At 35.1% G+C, this 20,179-nt stretch overlaps 1 protein-coding gene across 7 annotated transcripts; it reads right to left on the reverse strand.

The window, feature by feature from the left end:
• Positions 1-437: 437 nt before the first annotated feature.
• LOC111059261 (dentin sialophosphoprotein) lies at positions 438-20,020 on the reverse strand. Of its 7 annotated transcripts, XM_039439755.1 has the most exons (10): positions 19,408-20,020; positions 19,143-19,191; positions 18,296-19,049; positions 15,431-15,532; positions 12,628-12,811; positions 9,351-9,488; positions 8,579-8,677; positions 7,587-7,721; positions 4,770-4,895; positions 438-2,402 (listed from the first exon to the last, which is right to left on the reverse strand). In XM_039439755.1, the coding sequence occupies exons 1-10, from the start codon at positions 19,925-19,927 to the stop codon at positions 2,332-2,334; spliced, it is 2,178 nt and encodes a 725-aa protein (XP_039295689.1). In that variant the 5' UTR covers positions 19,928-20,020; the 3' UTR covers positions 438-2,331. The 7 variants fall into 7 exon arrangements, with proteins under 7 accessions (XP_039295689.1, XP_039295688.1, XP_039295686.1 ...); XM_039439754.1 differs by lacking the exon at positions 19,143-19,191 and having other exon boundaries at positions 18,296-19,098; XM_039439752.1 differs by lacking the exon at positions 19,143-19,191 and having other exon boundaries at positions 18,296-19,053; positions 19,255-20,020.
• Between the last annotated feature and the right edge of the window lie 159 nt (positions 20,021-20,179).

Genomic DNA, 20,179 nt, shown 5'->3' on the forward strand with positions numbered 1-20,179 from the left:
TTATCTTGACAAAATGCGGTCTGCGTCCAAAATCCCACCCTTTGTATGAATCAAGAATCAAAATAGTCTACCTACCGCATTTCAGTGGAACTGGGAATAAACTCATCTGATGATTCTTTTATTCAGACTAAGGCTCGGCACAAAATCCGGTCAAATTTTAATCCTGATTAATTTTACAAGAACCAATTAGTGAAGGTTCTTTGATTGGTTTTTGTGAAATTTAACTGACTTATGCAACCGGCACAAAAGCCGGTTAAGTTTTAACCGTAATTAATTTCAAGAGAACCAATCAGAGAAGACATTTTTGATGAGACGGCTTCTCTGATTGGTTCTCGTGGAATTCAATCTAACTTTCGTGCAACTGGCACAAACTCAAAAAATTTCATTTTTCATTTCACCTATCTCTGAATTCACTGGATGAAATAAAACCACCAAAATACATCATTCCAAGGTGTTTATTATCTACATAAAAACAAAAACATAGGCTAATTGGATAAATAAATAGTTATCACTTATTTATTTACATCAAGTTTCACTGATTCTATTTATATCAATTTTATTACATACATACAAAAACATAGGCTAATTGGATAAATAAATAGTTATCTCTTATTTATTTACATCAAGGTTCACTGATACTATTTATTATATCATTTTATTACATACAATCAATCTGTTGGGTTCTTCTGCAAAACTATTGTAACAGGAGAATTAGTATCAATCAAAGTTACTTGCAATACAAGTACGGTAGTACAGTAGTTACTACTAGTGGAGGGCATGTGTTTTCAAATGGTGACGTCGAGGAGACTAGAATCGACTGGTCTGAGTGTCACCATTTGCAAACACATGCTCGCGACTAGAGTCGAGTTTCTTCTCTACTTGAGTCGCGTAAGTGTGTGTTTAGCCTAAGTTACTTTAGTGAGGTCCACGTTATAATGGCAGTGGAGAAAGAAAACGTTGCCGAGCCTTAGTCTTGTCAATGCCTTCTATAGACGGTACTTAATTCTGCACCCTTAACTTTTTTTTCAAAACACCACTTGGAAAAGTGGGGGGAGGAGGCAATCACCACCCCTGATATAAACAAAGAGATTTGCAATAATTTATAATTCATAGATTTTAGCCTAGTATTAAAGTATATAATTAAGTATAGTTATTGCCAATAGAACAGTTGGGTTTAAAATAAAAATGTACAGGAAACTTGTATCAATCGTGCCAAAATGTGTTTATTGTATATTTATCCGAGTTCTGGATGTGGGTAAACCTAAATAATTTATCTAGTTTTTAAGTTGAGTACTTAGGTAATAATTAGCATGGGTAAAATCAAACACTTGTTTTAAGTTGAATAGATATTTGGTGTAACATCAACCTAAAACTTGGACATTATAGTCATTCAATTTTTTATTGCCAGAATTTAACAATGCAACAAATCAAGGTTAATAAACCAACACTTATTACAAGAAAATAAAATAAAATTAACTACCGAGAACTAAAAACAAGAAATAACAGCAGCTATACTAACTGTTACGCCCGATATGCTACTGAGGGTGTGCAACGAGTTCGAGTATCGATAACTCGAGTGTCTGGAGGAGGTCACATTGAACATTTGTGAACTTGTTTTCTAGTGGGGAAAACTTATTTCAACACTCTTCATTTTGATTTATAACCCAAGTTTCTATTATGTTTCCTTGATTAAATACAGATTTTCAAAGTTGTGGTATTCTTTTTGAATCATGGTGTATTTCATCTTCATAGTATTTCTTCTTTCTCGACTTGTCTGCTTATTGCTTTCATAAATCCATTTAAATGAAATTTCACTATATTTGCAATATGTCGCTTCATAATAATGTTCACATTTTCTAGATATGTCTTCATATTCCCATAAATCTGGAAATACCTCAAACCTGAGTGAAGGAGAGAAGAAGAAAAGGAAGAAGGACAAGAAACGATCAAGGGAAGAAGCGGACGAAGAACCTAGTTTACAAGAAGGTAAAATTCCATTCATTCTCAAACACCTCAGCAAGTAAAGCCAGTTGTTCTTGAATTAAAGTAGCTATTCAAATACCGGTATTAAATTATATAAGTATTATCTTTAAACTCCTAATAAAAACAATAATTTAAACTCCAATAATTTAAACAATAAGAAAATAGAAGATCGACTTAAAACTTGAGACAATAATTACATTATTGAAAATTAGTGTCATCAAATACGAAACTGAACTAATAAACGAAAATAAAATAAAAATCAGTTACTTGAACAATAAAATAGTATTAAAAATTAACATGATATGTATAATAATGTAGACTAGCTAGAGAGTGTCACATTACACTACACTACTCATCAAGCCTTCTTTTCTTCTTTTTCTTTTTGCTGCTATGCTGTGAAGACTCTTCACAAGGAACATCTGAAATAAAATTTAAAAAATGATGAAAAATGTGTGATATTTTGTTTAAAAGTGAAACAATTATAATATATTAATACTTACCTTTGTATATACGAAATTGTTGTGAAACAATTTAGGGCCGGTTTCCGAGCTCGGGATTTGGCTAAGTCCTAGACTTTAAACAGCTGGAGTAAGAAAATTGGCTTTCCAAAACGGGGCGTAGTCGTAGTCATTGTCAAAGTCACGTTTGAATTAAATTTCAAAACTAGATATTTAAACATAAAATAAAATAAAGAGAAAATAGTGTAAAGTTTCAGCTATTTTGAATTATTTACAAATAATTAATTTTGTCAAGGAAAAGCGTTTCCAATTATAGAAATGAGAAAATAAAAACTGCGACTACTGTTATAAAAACTGCGACTACGCCCCGTTTTGGAAAGCTAATTTTCTGACTCCAGCTGTTTAAAGTCTAGAACTTAGCCTAATCCCGAGCTCGGAAACCGGTCCTTATTGTGAATAGTTTCAACGTGAGAAATATGTGTAGGTTCAAAGATTGAGAAACACACGTTGAGATTTTCCTTGAGGCGTACCTTCGTATTCAAAGTTCTATATGAACTATTTTAAAACAAGTCTGATAAAAATAACCGTCTATTACCACCCCAAGCAGAGACCTCAGCTAAAAATAGTCCTTAATATAATCTTCGCTCTAGCACTCTGATGCCCGGTTGCAGAGTCGTCACATAAAGTTAAAATCAGACATTTAACTTATTTATGAAGCCATAACTCCACTTTTCGTTGCACAGATGTCAAAGTAAACTATAGCTCCCATAAAACTAGAAACGCTCAATTAAACACATGATTTCGTTGCAGAGTCGTCAAAAAGAGCTTATTTATGTCTCCAATAGCTAAAAACGGTCATTTAAGTTATGAGCCCGAAGTCGTGCTGTTAAATCCAATATCTACACTCGCCAAATGCATTGTAGAGGTTTGTGATAGCTTTTTTCGAAAAATGTTTACGAAAAACCATCTGTATATAAGTAAATTATTTTTCTCTCCCTATGTTTTTTCAAGTAGTTTATAAGCTCCAAATTGCTATGGCACCAAATAAAATATGGTGAGAAATCTCGCCAAAAGCCAAGATTCGCCATAATATATTTTATCAATTTTATCTGAGGTATGTTTACAGTGATATCGATTGAAACTTTCCCCGATGCAAAGACATTAGTTGGATAGAAGCATGTACGGGAAAAAGTGAATAGAGCTGCAGTGTGACTTATGTGTGATGCTAATTCGAGATATAGCTAAATGGGCTTTGGCAAACGACTGTGCAACGACCAACCATTTATGTCAGTGATTTTAAACTATGTCTCACATAGCTATGTTTGATTTTATGTAACGACTCGGCAACCGGGCATGAGTATGAATTATATTGTGCTACAGAGAAAACCTCGATATAATACGAACATTCTGAATAAATAAATAAATTGTAAATAAATAAATAAATTCTCTAGATGCGTACTGATTTACGCGCCGGGAACACGAGCAATTCACTTTTCATCAGTTGATTATATTATCTGTATTTGTACGGAAACGGTAAGATACAGATATAAAAAGCTTGGCATCAGCTGATTAAAACTGAATTGCTCGTATTGGCAGCGCGTAAATCTGTACGCACCTTTAAGGTACCACTCAAAATTTTACTTTTAAGAGGTCTGTACTGAATAAGGGTGTACTATATCAAGGTTGAAAGCTATATGGACTTTTCAAGGGACTGCAGGAAATTCACTATAACAGGGAATGTATTATAAGTGTAGTATAAATCGATAATTCTATCACTAAAGCCAGTTACACAAACATCGAATTTTGGACGTAAATGTGCGTACAGACTTTCGCTCTGCTCCGCAACCGAACGTCACTCCAGCAGAGCGATTGATGATCGACCGGGGAGCAACAGTGGTTCGACCAGGGAACGCGAGAAGAGCTAACATCTTCCGTAACGTTCATGATGGGTGCGACTGCAGAGCGGAGGCGGAGCGACTGCGGTGCGATGGAGGAACGAGGGCGGTACGAGGGCGTAGCGGGTTGGAGGCGCGTATATGTGTACACAGCTTTAGATTTCTTGACGTCCTTATAAATTAGATCAAACATAACTTGGTAAACAGATGATGTGTTACTGCAGTCCCGCAAGTTGATTAACAAAGTAAGGAATTTGACAATACAATGTTCTATTTTGTTTTATCATAGAATGTTTTATTTTCAATAACATTGTACTGTTAAAATTGAATCGAAACTATTTCAATATTCAACTGAGACATTAAGAATGAACCCATTGATTATGAGTTAAACATAATCATTGCGCAATTTCATCAAGAATGAATGAAATTTTACCTTCTTGTAAACTAGGTTCTTCGTCCGCTTCTTCCCTTGACCGTTTCTTGTCCTTCTTTTTTTTCTTCTTCTCTCCTTCACTCAGGTTTGAGGTATCTCCAGATTTATGCGAATATGAAGACATATCTAGAAAGGAGAAATAATGTGAACATTATTATGAAGCGACATATCGCAAATATCGTGAAATTTCATTTAATTGGATTTATGAAAGCAATAAGCAGACAAGTCGAGAAAGAGGAAATAATATGAAGATGAAATACACCGTGATTCAAAAAGAATACCACAACTTTGAAAATCTGTATTTAATCAAGGAAACATAATAGAAACTTGGGTTATAAATCAAAATGAAGAGTGTTGAAATAAGTTTTTCCCCACTAGAAAACAAGTTCACAAATGTTCATTGTGACCCCCTCCAGACACTCGAGTGATATCAATACGATACTCGAACCCTCGCATAATAGAAACATAATAGAAACTTGGGTTATAAATCAAAATGAAGAGTGTTGAAATAAGTTTTTCCCCACTAGAAAACAAGTTCACAAATGTTCATTGTGACCCCCTCCAGACACTCGAGTGATATCAATACGATACTCGAACCCTTGCACACCCTCAGTAGCATATCGGGCGTAACAGTTTGTTTATCTGCTGTTATTTCTTGTTTAAGCTCCTCAATGTTAGCTGGTAGATTATACACCTATCTTTAACGTACCCCCATAGAAAAAAAAAACCACAGGGGGTGAGGCAAGGGCTTCTTGGAGGCCAGTGATGAAGTGCTCTGTCTCGAGCTGCTTGGCGGCCTATACATTGCCTAGGATAGTTTTCATTCAAATAGGCACGGACAGATGAGTGCCAATGGGGTGGTGCTCCATCCTGCTGGAATATGCAACTAAAAAAAACTTTAGAGCTTCCTCGAATCGATGACAGTGCTCCACTCTCCGTTTATTCTTTGCAGAGTTATCAATAATTTTCAAAGTTGTGGTATTCTTTTTGAATCACGTTGTACAATGAGAGAAATTGAAAGCTATATTTGGTAAATGGAGATTTCAAGACATTCTGATTTCAGACTGGTCCAGATTCCAATAAACAAAAGAAACAATATGGAGATTAATGATATGGTGATAATTAAACGATATGGTGATTTTTTAATCCTATATCAGTGAATGAAGTTTGTAAATAGTAATTATAACACGCAATAAGCAACTAATTACTTATACCCCAACACATATAATTTATAGTGGGGTGTATATTTATTCATTGAAGTTATCATTTATTCATTGTTGAAAAACCGCTGATTTATGTAGTTACATAACAATACTATATTATCAATATTCTAATGTTTCATTCAATCTTCATTGTAATTAATAAGTTTTCATAATATGTAAAATTTGTTGCATAATTAGCTGTTGTACTGTAATTTATTGTAGATTCGTGTATAGACCAGAATGTATTGTGACTTACTTGAATAAATAAATTTGAATTTGAATTTGAATTAATATGAACCGACGTTTTGCAAAACTTCAAGAATTCAGATTTATAAGAGCAATTAAAAGACATGCATAGAAAGAATATGAAAATTAATACAATAAAAGAGATTGAAAGCTACATTTTGTAAATGGAGAAAGTTTTCAATGAGACAGTTCCAGATTTGAAATAAAAACGCACATATATTGTCAAATTCTACACAGTTTTATTTGGTACAGGACCATGGTTTCGTCACCACACAGATCACAATTTCCAGCTTCCAGATTTTGAAAGAAAAAAGAAACAAAAACATTAAATATAGAATAAAGGTTTTTACTTCATCATGTATGTTATGTGAAATTTGTTTCGTTATCTTGTCTGTTGTGTTTGTGTATATGGATCATCAAGGGTAACCGTCCACTGGAACCGTATTCAACCGATCCGTTCGGCCGTTAATTCGGCCGAATATGGTTGTCCATTGTAACCGATTACGTCAGTTTAGTTCAGTAGTTGGCTGGTTGCCAGAAAGTGAAGTGGCAAGCTAGTTAGTAGGAAAAGTCATTCTTCTGTGTGTGTTTACTCACAAAGATAATAAAAAAGGTTAAAAAACAGAACAAGTTCAAAAAACAAAAACAGACAAGACTGTGAAACAATTTTTAGGTTAGGATTAAGTTGTCTCTGCTCGATTTCGGACGGATAGAACCGGAAAATCCCATTCAATTCTGATTAAAAACTTGATCGGCCGGAGACGGCCGTGCACGGCCGTATGAGCCTGTTGCAATGAACGAGCATCTATTCCTTTCTTTGTTGGGGGATCGTTCGGACGAGTTCGGTAGTTTTCGGCCGATGCTAGTTTGGACGAAAGCGGTTCTGGTGGACGGCCCACCTAAAGCCGGCTCCAGACATGGTCTGGAGCCTGCTGAAACAACAAGCACGAATGTTCGCTGCTTGCCGTGTAGACAAACATCCATCCACTCGTGATTCGGCGAGTATGCTCGGTGTTCGCCGAGTGCCGAATGTCTGGAGCCGGCTGAACCAACGAGCACGAATGTTCGCTGGTTGCCGAATAGACAAACATCCATCCACACTACTAGTGATTCGGTGAGTCGCTGCTCGGTGTTCGCCGAATGCCGCATGCCTGGTGCCGGCTTTACCGTTTCTGTACAAATACAGATATAATCAGCTGATGAAAAGTGAATTGCTCGTGTTCGCGGCGCGTAAATCTGTATGCACCTTTAGATAACAAAACTTTGATCTGTCATACACTACAGAGGAGCTGCTTCCTTCTTGCAGTTCCATAATATGATGAATAAGAAAATAATGTAAGAAAGAAAGAAATAGAAGAAAAAATGTTACCTTCTTGTCCTTCATCGCATTCGTTATCCCTACTCTTCTTTTTCTTCTTCTTCTTTTTCCTCTCCATTGATTCGTCACAATTCTCTTCAATTGTTGAAGTATAGTTGATAGAGGGAGGTGGATTCCGCATAATTTCTGTAGAAATGGTTAAAAATGATAAAAAATAGATTCTCAATTGAAAACAAAAAAGCCATAACAATATTGTATAGTTTGATTCTAGATGAATGATGCACTTTCAAACAGATTTATGAGGTTGAGTGGTAGAGAGGACTTGAAAGTCCTAACTCCGCCTAATAAAGAATTTGTTCATTTCATTTCATGAGCTTGACATGAACAAATTGCATACTACATCACTCACAAGATACAAAAGTTTATGGTATTCCATATTCAATTCACCCTTCATTAAGTGAATGTAATATTGGAAAGACAATATAAGTTATCATGTACTCATTTCCACATTTATTGTTTCACATTGCCGGTTACACATTGGGCGGTTTCTGCCACGGCGTTAATTTCTCCGTCGCCGCCGTTCGAGCTGTAGTCTATAGACTTAAATGGAAGCTTACACACTGGGCGGCAGAAAAGCCGCGCGGCCATATTGCCGTTGGCGGCAGCTGATTGATTATGAACAATTCTATAGTCTGATTGATCCTATCTTCAAAGAAGATGATATATAGAGATATTAGAGTATGGAGGAATTCCTTTTCTTTTCATATTATCCTTAAAATGCAAAATTTCAAAAAACCTTCGACGCGCAGTTGAAAAATAAATATTCCTGCCAAATCTCATCAAATTCTATCAACGCGTTTGGCCGTAATCGCGTTACATACAGACAGACAAAACAAAATCAGAGTTAAAACATAGACCTCACTACGTTCGGTCAAATATTGATTTACAAGTGTAAAATCACAGGAAATCATTACATAAACATTTTAAAAATTGTCATCTTTGAAGATGAAACATGGGTTGAACTCGAATATTTTGTAACATACCTGACTCATGTTCCAAGCTCTTCGATTTCTTCTTCTTTTTCTTAACTCTTGGTGAACTGAGGTCTTCAGAATTGAAGGTCTTTGGTTGATTTTTGAACTCTGAAAATCAATATGAAAATAATAACTAGAAAAAATGAAATATACAACTGATTGATAGCATGAACAATCAAATAGACAATGAGACAGATGAATGAAACAATCATATAGATATAGACGATTGATAGAATACTCATTTCATTTTCATTTCTTGTATAAAGCACTAAAATCATAATAATATATAATTATACAATATATAATTTATTTTGAAATTGGAGGAAAAACTAGGCTGAGCCTGTACTATTTCTCTCCAAAAATTTTGATAGAATGTAAATGTTGTCGAAAAGTTAAGGTTATGTAATCACACACTGCTACATCACTTGATTTTTGGTCCAAGAATAATAATTTGATAGTTTTGAATTTTGAAGGTTGACGTAATACTCTAAATGAATCACAATAAATTAACAACTTTAGAAATATTGCACTTATTTAAAAAAATTGAATACAAAATCACAAACCTACTCACTATTAGTAATTCAATACTGAAGTATTAGATAGCATAATTTATTATATTTTAATCTAAAACTATAACGAACTTCCATTTAATTAGCGACATACGCTAATTAGAGCGAATGATGATATGATATTATATCATCATAGTGCATTATTCTCACTATAATACTAACTAAACAGAATAAATACCAACTAGTTTAGAATAAATAAAACAAATACTAACCAGCTCCAAGTAGAGGATGCCTAACTTTGAGATTCTCAGGCATCACAAGTTTCATGGTGGTTGAGAATTCCACCTCGTGTGGCGAAGGCATTTGAATTTTCTCCTCTATTGACACACGACCAGCCAATTTCAACGGATCTAAAAAACAAAATTCAAATTGAAAATTATTCGCAATTCAATCACTATAGAGAAAAATCTGGTGTGGCGCGCTCACACAACTTTCCTTGCCTTATGAAAATTGATCACCTGACGCTAGTGCTCAAGCGCATCTCAAGTCTATTATTCAAAGTTCTGAGCCAGCTGGTGACAGGACAATAACGCTGGAGACACACGAGATCTGCTATCTCTTCATAGTGAATGATTTAATAGAATCAACAGTTGCCGATAGTTCGCAATTGAATAATCACATTTTCTCAAATTTCGAGCTTATTTTCAATTTTAGGTGAACATGTTACTGAACATTAATTGTAGAGATTTTAATGCTCAATCTTTTCCACTTGGAATGTAATGTTTAAATTGTATTTGAAGCCTGATAATTGGAAATCTAAAATCAAACTTTGCATAGATGGGGCGGAGCTCCTGAAATTTTTACAGATATGGGACTTGTGGCAGTTGATAGAGCTTATTCCGTCATTGTCATTCCGTTAATTGTAAAATGTTAATACAAACATTGTACAATATACGCATTGTACCAATTCAAACAGTATGACAGTAAGAAGTGAATCATACACATACAGAAGTAGAATAGTTTGTAATAGTGAGGCTATAGTTCGATAATCCATGATTACTAAATGACAATGCGTTCACATCAATCGTGATAAATTTTGAACATCTGCCGTCTGTCGACTCTACATTGTTGCCAAATGTAACATTCAAACTCTAGTTTCTTCGAGCCAGCCTGACCTTCAATGTCTGCTAGAGTAAAGTGAGACTTTGGACATAGGGTAGAATATAGTGAACTTGATTTTAATATAATTTTGAATGGAACACTAGTTGCTTTTTAAATGCTTTCTTATCTAGTTATTTATTATTTGATGCCTTTATATGTGATGTAATAGAGAAAAGATAGCATAAGATGATATCCCATGGTATAGATCGTTTATGTTTCAAATTTCAAGCCGATATTTTTTCAACTCAAGCCGATCACTGTCGAATACTATTATTACGGTTTTGTTGGGGTGAGAGTGTAAGAACGGCACAATATGACAGACTACCAGCGTCGACTACCAGCGACTACCAGCTTCGCGAAAAACAACTACTAGGACTATCGGCTTGAGTTAACAGTGGAAAATAATTGATTCCACCGTAGAGAAAAGATAGCATAAGAAGATATCCCATTGTATAGGTCGTTTATGTTCCAAATTTCAAGATGAGTTTTTGTTAACTTGAGCCAATTAATATCTACTACTGTGTATTATTAATGTTTAGTTGGGATGAGAGTGTAAGAACGGCACAGTACGAGAGACTACCAGCGTCACATAGCTTCACCAAAAACAACTACTAGGACTATCGGCTTGAGGTGACAGTGAAATTTGCAGCATAAACACCTTAAGCTGGGGTTTCGTTTGTGCGTAAATGCCGTCGTCTACCACGACAGGGAGAGTATCTCAGATTGGGTAGATTTCAATTTGTCTACATGACCTAAAAGATTATGTTCAATTATGTTTTAATGGGGCAGGATAAGCTTATACTTTTTTATACTTTCAAATGGCAATATGTGATATTATTAGAAACAGGAAAGAATCTCAGATTGGGTAGATTTCAATTTGTCTACATGACCTAAAAGATTATGTTCAATTATGTTTTAATGGGGCAGGATGAGCTTATACTTTTTTATACTTTCAAATGGCAATATGTTGATATTATTAGAAACAGGGAAAGAATCTCAGATTGGGTAGATTTCAATTTGTCTACATGACCTAAAAGATTATGTTCAATTATGTTTTAATGGGGCAGGATGAGCTTATACTTTTTTATACTTTCAAATGGCAATATGTTGATATTATTAGAAACAGGGAAAGAATCTCAGATTGGGTAGATTTCAATTTGTCTACATGACCTAAAAGATTATGTTCAATTATGTTTTAATGGGGCAGGATGAGCTTATACTTTTTTATACTTTCAAATGGCAATATGTTGATATTATTAGAAATGTTTAATTCTTGAATAATAAAGACAAATAATAATGGAAAGTTATTCGATCAGCTGTTTTAGCACACTTGAAATTTGGACAATATGAATGTCAACAATGCTTGTCGTCGTCGACTGCGGAAGTTTACGCACAAACGAAAATGAACCTTTATACCAAGGGATAACTTTTTATGCTCTCTTTTCTCTATGGTATCATCATAATTGATACAGTATCAACACAATATGATACAATATCATCTCAACTTGATACACAACACCATAATTTGATACAAAACTTCCTAACTTTGAATGAATTCTACAAACCATGGGATATCTTCTTATGCTATCTTTTCTCTATTGTATCACCATAAATGATACAGTATCAGCACAAAACGATAATGTATCAACGCACATGATACAGTATCAACGCAATATGAAATAATATCATCTCAACTTTATACACAACATCATTTGATAGAAAACTTCCAATCTTTCATTGAATTCTACAAATCATGGGATATCTTCTTATGCTATCTTTTCTCTATGGTATCACCATAAATGATATAGTATCATCACATATGATACAGTATCAAGACAATATGATACAGTATCAGCACAATATGATACAATATCATCCCAACTTGATACACAACACCATAATTTGATACAAAACTTCCTAACTTTGATTGAATTCTACAAACCATGGGATATCTTCTTATGCTATCTTTTCTCTATTGTATCGCCATAAATGATACAGTATCAGCACAAAACGATAATGTATCAATCAACACAATATGATACAATAGCATCTCAACTTGATACACAACAGCATCATTTGATACAAAACTTCCAAACTCTGAATTCTACAAACCATGGGATATCTTCTTATGCTATCTTTTCTCTATGATATCACCATAAATGATACAGTATCAGCACAAAACGATACTGTATCAACGCACATGATAGAGTATCAACACAATATGATATAGTATCAACACAATATGATACAGTATCATCCCAACTTGATACACAACACCATAATTTGATACAAAACTTCCTAACTTTGATTGAATTCTACAAACCATGAGAAATCTTATTATGCTATCTTTTCTCTATGCTAATTAAGAAGTTTGAATTCAACACTCACTTATGATCATCTTCTTGCGGTTCTTGCTGGCCTGTAGACAGTAGACAACATTGTCAGCCTGGTCGATGGGTGATGCCCATGCCTCGCAGTCCATGTTCGACACGCCGTCCTTCGCTTGCAACGCTTTCAAATCTGTGCGCCCGGTCAAGTTCAGTTTCCGACCCAACAGACTGCTGACATCCAACTGCAAACATACAATTCCAATCAATTATGTTGCACAAATTCAAATCAAATTAATTCACTCGAAATTCATACTACAGTAAACAGTATAGAACTACAGCTAGGTTACAAGTAAGTGGCAGATTTATAAGCGTCTGTATAACCATAGAAAAAAGTTGGCACAATAAGATATCCCATGGTTTGTCGAGTTCAAATTTTGGAAGCTTTGTATCAAATTATGGAGTTGTGTATAAAGTTGAGATGATACTGTATCATACTGTGTTGATACTGTATCATGTGTGGTGATACTGTATAATTTTTTTCGCCCCACTTGGATGTAATGAGCTGGTTTACGTGCGTCATATGGAGGCCGAAAATGATTGTTTTCTGACCAGGCCGGTAAAATTTTTACGGCCCTAGGGCTGCAAAATAACCTTGAAGTCAGCTGATTCTGATTTGATGTGAACGTGTTCACAAAATAGTTTATGCTTCTAGAATTGAATAAAGTATTTTGTAATAAGATACTATCATTTTATTTGAATGAATGAAATAAAGATAAGATATATATTATAAACTATTCAAATTCGATTTTCAGAGTAGGATAGACCTTCTAACCTAAACTTCCGAAGTCGACGACAAAAAGCATTGTTGACGTTGACATTCAGATAGGCCAAATTTCAAGTGTGCTAAAACAGCTGATCAAAAAACTTTTCATTATTTGTGTTTATTATTCAAGAATCGAAACATTTATAATAATATCATCTTATTGTCATTTGGAAGAATAAAAAGTATGAACTCAACCTCTTACATAATTGAACATAATATTTTAGGTTATTTAGACAAATCAGAATAAAAAATAAAAATACTTGGACAATTTCCTGATAATCAGATTACCTCAGATTTGCTAGAGCTATGACCTTCCTGTTTTGCTTTCGGAAGTGCCTAATAAACAATTATTCTCATATTTATATTGTTTATTTTTGTGTGTGGCGAAAAATAACGTTCTCACCATGGGCAAAAAAGTTTTTCCGGCTCTCAATCTTTTCTAGTCCTCGGCCTACGGCCTCGGACTTGAAAACCGATTTCGAGCCGGAAAAGACTCATTTTCGGCCCTAGGTGCGAAATATACTATTAAATGAAGACTAAGAAATTGTCGGAAAACCACAGATTTTAATGAAAGTAAGAAAGACTGGATTCGGTTGTTACACCATTGGCAATCTCTGATAACTCTGTATATTTATGGTGACACCATAGAGAAATTTATTGAATAAAAAGTCTAAGGGCCGGTTTCCGAGCTCGGGATTCAGCTAAGTCCTAGACTTTAGACAGCTGGAGTCAGAAAATTGGTTTTCCAAAACGGGGCGTAGTCGCAGTCATTGTCATAGTCACGTTTGAATTAAATTTCGAAAAACTAGAAAATTGAACACAAAATAAAATGAAGAAAAAATAGTGTAAGGTTTCAGCTATATTGAATTATTTAGGAATGTCTAATTTCGTCAAGGAAAAACGTTTCCGATTATAGAAATGAGAAAATAAAAACTACGACTACTATTATAAAAGCTGTGACTACGCCCCGTTTCGGAAAGCCAATTTTCCGACTCCAGCTGTTTAAAGTCTAGAACTTAGCCAAATCCCGAGCTCGGAAACCGGCCCTAAGATTGTCAAGAAAGCACAGATTTTATTGAAAGTTAGAAAGACCGGTTTCGGTTATTACACCATTGTCAATCTCTGATAAACTCTGTACCATTTATGGTTATACCATAGAAAAAAATTATTATTATTTATTATTTTACAAAGGCGACTTTCTGTAAGTATTTTAAGCCTAGGAGATGATGATGGGATGAATGATAATACAATGAATGAATAAGAATTATAGGTTATGCTATCCACTTATAAAAAGATTAAGAAATTGTCAAAACCACAGATTTTATTGAAAGTTAGGAAAACCGGTTTCGGTTATTACACCATTGTCGAACTCTGATAAACTCTGTACCATTTATGGTGATACCATAGAGTAAAGATAGCATAAGAAGATATCCCATGGTATAGGGCGTTTATGTTCCAAATTTCACTATTAACTCAAGCTGATTGTCCTATAGTGAGGTCAACGTTATAATGACAGTATTTGATCAACTTTGGTTTTGCTATCCTTGTCTATCATTCGATAAAGCCGGTTGTACCATCCTTTTCTAGGTCCACAACAATGCCAATTACGTTTTTGACAGTGTAGAAATATAATTAATTAAGGCAGAGAACAGGCAACGCTGTTGTTCTATCTTTATCCACTGACATTATAACGTTGACCTCACTATAGTAGTTGTTTTTGGTGAAGCTATGTGACGCTGGTAGTCTCTCATACTGTGCCGTTCTTACGTTCTCACCCCGAAAAAACAGTAATCGACAGTAATCAGCTTGAAATTTGGAACATTAACGACCTATACCACGGGATATCTTCTTATGCCACCTTTTCTCTATGGAATCTTTGAACAATCTACTGGAATTTGTTAGATCTATTCATCTAAACCATAGGCAACCAGCCTTGAATCTGTGTCTAAACATGCTTGAGAATAGTTTGAAAAATACGGCCCATAAATCCGCTTAAAATAGTAACAAAAGTTTTTAAAATACATTGAGAAGTGCTTACCGATTTTGGACAAGGGGCCACCCAAATTTCATCATTATCGGATAAATCTTCAAGATAAAACACGTCTTCCTCAAAGTATTCCTCTTTAATTCCTTCGCTCAGCTGAAACGAATTAATATAAATTTATTTATTAAACAATAATTATAAAAACACATAATCATAAAATTATTGGAAATTAAAGAACAGGCCTATATCCCTTAGTATTTCATTCCTGAATTTTGATTAAAAATTCAACTTAGAGTGAATAATTTACGCCTACTTTATAGAAACACTAGGGGCCGGTTTCCGAGCTCGGGATTTAGCCAAGTTCTAGACTTTAAACATCTGGAGTCAGAAAACTGGCTTTCCGAAACGGGGCGTAGTCGCAGTCATTGTTATAGTCACCTTTGAATTAAATTTCTAAAAACTAGAAAATTGAACACAAAATAAAATAAAGAGAAAATAGTGTAAAGTTTCAGCTATTTTGAATTATTTAGGAATGTTTAATTTCGTCAAGGAAAAACGTTTCCAATTATAGAAATGAGAAAATAAAAACTGCTACTACTGTTATAAAAACTGCGACTACACCCCGTTTTGGAAAGCCAAAATTCTGACTCCAGCTGTTTAAAGTCTAGAACTTAGCCAAATCCCAAGCTCGGAAACTGGCCCTAAATATCAAGTTAATTAACAGAAACATAATAATACTGTATACAACTAACACATGAGTAAAAAGCCTGTAGTTTCTTTGAAAAATATACTGAAACGTTCTGTACACAGTATAAAGTTACTTAAATAGACCTTACAAAAACAGTCAGTCCGATGAAAATTGAAACTCAAACATAGACGTTGCCAATTCGTCAGGACTAAGGAGTGTTATAAACAACTAAATCAATCTTTATTCATAATCCGATAATATTCTACTAGGTAGCAGCTGAGATTTGACAACGTTGCATCAACTCTCATCGGACTATTTTCATGCAGTCTACTCTAAATAAAGTCATGCTATGCAATGAAGTTTTGCCGACAAATGGAGAATATACCATTGTTTATTATGGAAGTGTTCACACAAATTAGTAGCCGACAAATGGAGAATATACCATTGTTTATTATGGGAGTGTTCACACAAATTAGTAGCCGACAAATGGAGAATATACCATTGTTTATAATGGGAGTGTTCACACAAATTAGTAGCCGACAAATGGAAAATGTGTCATTGTTTATTATGGGAGTGTTCACACAAATTAGTAGTCTACAGATCTGCTACCGCTCATATCAAGAAACTTACAGATTCCTTGAAATTTCCAATAATTATTTCTCAAACTCAAAATATTTTCCATAATTTATAATTTCAAAATGTTGAGATGCGTACATACTCATGCGCCACGAACTCGCGCATTTCGCCTTTCATCAGCTTATTATATCTGTATTTGTACAGACACTTTAAAATACATATATAAGTTTAATAAGTATAGCATCAGCTGATGAAATGCGAACTGCGTGTGTTGGTGGCGCACAAGTCTGTACGCACCTTCACTAGTAGTTCTGTGAACAGTAGACCTCACGTAGTATTCTCATCCACAAGTACCTGATTGAAACTATAGATAGACCTTATGGAAATACAGCAATAGACTGGCTTCTCCACACATCTGTGTAATCAGCTGATTTATGATGATTAATTCTGTAGTCTGATCTTTACTCTAATATTGGCGTATGAAGGAGGCTCCTTTTTCTTTTTATATCCTTGAAATGCAAAATTTCCAAAAACCTTGTATATACGTCGACGCTCAATTAAAAAATGAACATACCTGTCAATTTCATGAAAATCTATTACCGCGTTTCGCCGTAAATGCGCAACATATAAACATATAAACATTTAAACATTAAGAGAAATGCCAAACCGTCGACTTGAATCTTAGACCTCACTTCGGTCGGTCAATAATTTCAAAATGTTGAGATGCGTACATACTCATGCGCCACGAACTCGCGCATTTCGCCTTTCATCAGCTTATTATATCTGTATTTGTACAGACACTTTAAAATACATATATAAGTTTAATAAGTATAGCATCAGCTGATGAAATGCGAACTGCGTGTGTTGGTGGCGCACAAGTCTGTACGCACCTTCACTAGTAGTTCTGTGAACAGTAGACCTCACGTAGTATTCTCATCCACAAGTACCTGATTGAAACTATAGATAGACCTTATGGAAATACAGCAATAGACTGGCTTCTCCACACATCTGTGTAATCAGCTGATTTATGATGATTAATTCTGTAGTCTGATCTTTACTCTAATATTGGCGTATGAAGGAGGCTCCTTTTTCTTTTTATATCCTTGAAATGCAAAATTTCCAAAAACCTTGTATATACGTCGACGCTCAATTAAAAAATGAACATACCTGTCAAATTTCATGAAAATCTATTACCGCGTTTCGCCGTAAATGCGCAACATATAAACATATAAACATTTAAACATTAAGAGAAATGCCAAACCGTCGACTTGAATCTTAGACCTCACTTCGGTCGGTCAATAATTTCAAAATGTTGAGGTGCGTACATACTCATGCGCTACGAACTCGCGCATTTCGCCTTTCATCAGCTTATTATATCTGTATTTGTACAGACACTTTAAAATACATATATAAGTTTAATAAGTATAGCATCAGCTGATGAAATGCGAACTGCGTGTGTTGGTGGCGCACAAGTCTGTACGCACTTTTACTTCTGTTGAAGAGGTACATTCACCTCACAAGTTTTCCTACAAAGGATAAGATGTTGTGAGCATTCAAACTAATATTGTAAATCCACAAATCTAGTATAATGATGGAATGATATTACTACAATATTATAAGTGTCTTCCGAACCCCTAAAATCATAAAATACTAACCTTTTTCTCAATCCGTTTCCAAAGTTCATCCTGCATGGACTTGTTAGAATCTTTGGATTTTTCCTGAATTTTACTACTACTGTCAGAGTCACTGTTACTTTTACTGCTGTTCCTCCTCTTGTCACTGTTACTTTTCGAATTAGTTTTCCCCTGACGGTCATCACTGTCTGAATCACCTTTCCTCGATTTGTCACCGTTATATTTCACACTTTCACTGGGGTCACTGTTATTTTCAACCTCGTCATCACTATCTGCTTCAAACATATCCTGCGACATCATTTCATCATTGGATGATTTTTTCAAACTTGAAGTAACTGTTTTCAAACTTTTAAACTTGTTTGAAGTTGAAGAATTATTCAGCTTATTGTCCTCTGAGTCACTATCACTGGAGTTACTCTTCTCATTAACCGGAGTTTTCTTAATCGGAGATTTACCTGATCGTTGAATTGAAGTTGAAGACTTATTCACTCTCTTGTCCTCTGAGTCACTATCACTGGAGTTACTCTTTTCATTAGCCGGAGTTTTCTTAATCGGAGATTTACCTGATCGTTGAATTGAAGTTGAAGACTTATTCACTCTCTTGTCCTCTGAGTCACTATCACTGGAGTTACTCTTTTCATTAACCGGCGTTTTCTTAATCGGAGATTTACCTGATCGTTGAATTGAAGTTGATGACTTATTCACTCTCTTGTCCTCTGAGTCACTATCACTGGAGTTACTCTTTTCATTAACCGGAGTTTTCTTAATCGGAGATTTACCTGATCGTTGAATTGAAGTTGAAGACTTATTCACTCTCTTGTCCTCTGATTCACTATCACTAAAGTTTCTCTTCTCATTAATCGGAGATTTACCTGATCGTTGAATTGAAGTTGAAGACTTATTCACTCTCTTGTCGTCTGAGTCACTATCACTGGAGTTACTCTTTTCATTAACCGGAGTTTTCTTAATCGGAGATTTACCTGATCGTTGATTTGTAGTTGAATACTTTACCAGTTTATAAGTATCAAACTCACTATCACTGGAGTTACTCTTTTCATTAACCGGAGTTTTCTTAATCGGAGATTTACCTGATCGTTGATTAGTAGTTGAAGACTTTACCAGTTTATCAGTATCTGAGTCACTATCACTGGAGTTACTCTTCTCATTAACCGGAGTTTTCTTAATCGGAGATTTACCTGATCGTTGATTTGTAGTTGAAGACTTTACCAGTTTATAAGTATCTAACTCACTATCACTGGAGTTACTCTTCTCATTAACCGGAGTTTTCTTAATCGGAGATTTATCTGATCGTTGGTTAGTTGGCAATTCCTCCACTCCACCATCTTCACTATCCGACATAGAGTGTCTCTTCTCACATCTTTTCGCAACCACAGTTTTCAAAAAACTTTCCCGTTTTTTCCTCAGATCTTCTCTAAAATCATCATCTGAATCAGGACTTTCCACAGGTTTTCCACCACTTTCCCTTCTCTTATCCTTACCACCGATTTTCACGATATTCTCCATCACACTCTTCTTAGACGCCACTCTGCTCCATTCCTCCTCTGTCTCACTTTGACGCTTCTCTTTCTTACTTCGTTTATAAGAACTCTTTCCCCCACCATCTTCGCTGCCACTCCCTCTTTGCCTCTTCATTCTTACTCCCTTATCCTCCCCGATTCTGACTTCACACTCACTTTCAGTCAGATTATCACTGAAACTACCGAATCCTTCCCTCTTCTCCTTCTTCTTTCTATCCCCAATCACACTCTCGCAATCAGTGGTAGTATCCACCACCTCCTTCTACTTTCCTTCTCCTTTTTCTCCTTCTCCCCTCCCTCTAACACACTCTCACAATCAGTAGCACTTTCCACTTCACCCCTCTTCTTCTTCTCCTTCTTCTTCTTC

The sequence above is a fragment of the Nilaparvata lugens genome, chromosome 13 (assembly GCF_014356525.2).
Source record: "Nilaparvata lugens isolate BPH chromosome 13, ASM1435652v1, whole genome shotgun sequence".
NCBI lineage: Eukaryota > Metazoa > Arthropoda > Insecta > Hemiptera > Delphacidae > Nilaparvata > Nilaparvata lugens.

What these genes read in the sequence shown, in the direction of transcription:
- LOC111059261 (XM_039439750.1), bottom strand. Translation starts at nt 19,927, where the DNA reads ATGAAGAGGCAAAGAGGGAGTGGCAGCGAAGATGGTGGGGGAAAGAGT. An exon ending in GGAAACGGATTGAGAAAAAG is followed by an intron (nt 15,533 to 18,295) that starts GTTAGTATTTTA and finishes AATTCGTTTCAG; the next exon opens with CTGAGCGAAGGAATTAAAGA. An exon ending in CCGCAAGAAGATGATCATAA is followed by an intron (nt 9,489 to 12,627) that starts GTGAGTGTTGAA and finishes TTTGTTTTTTAG; the next exon opens with ATCCGTTGAAATTGGCTGGT.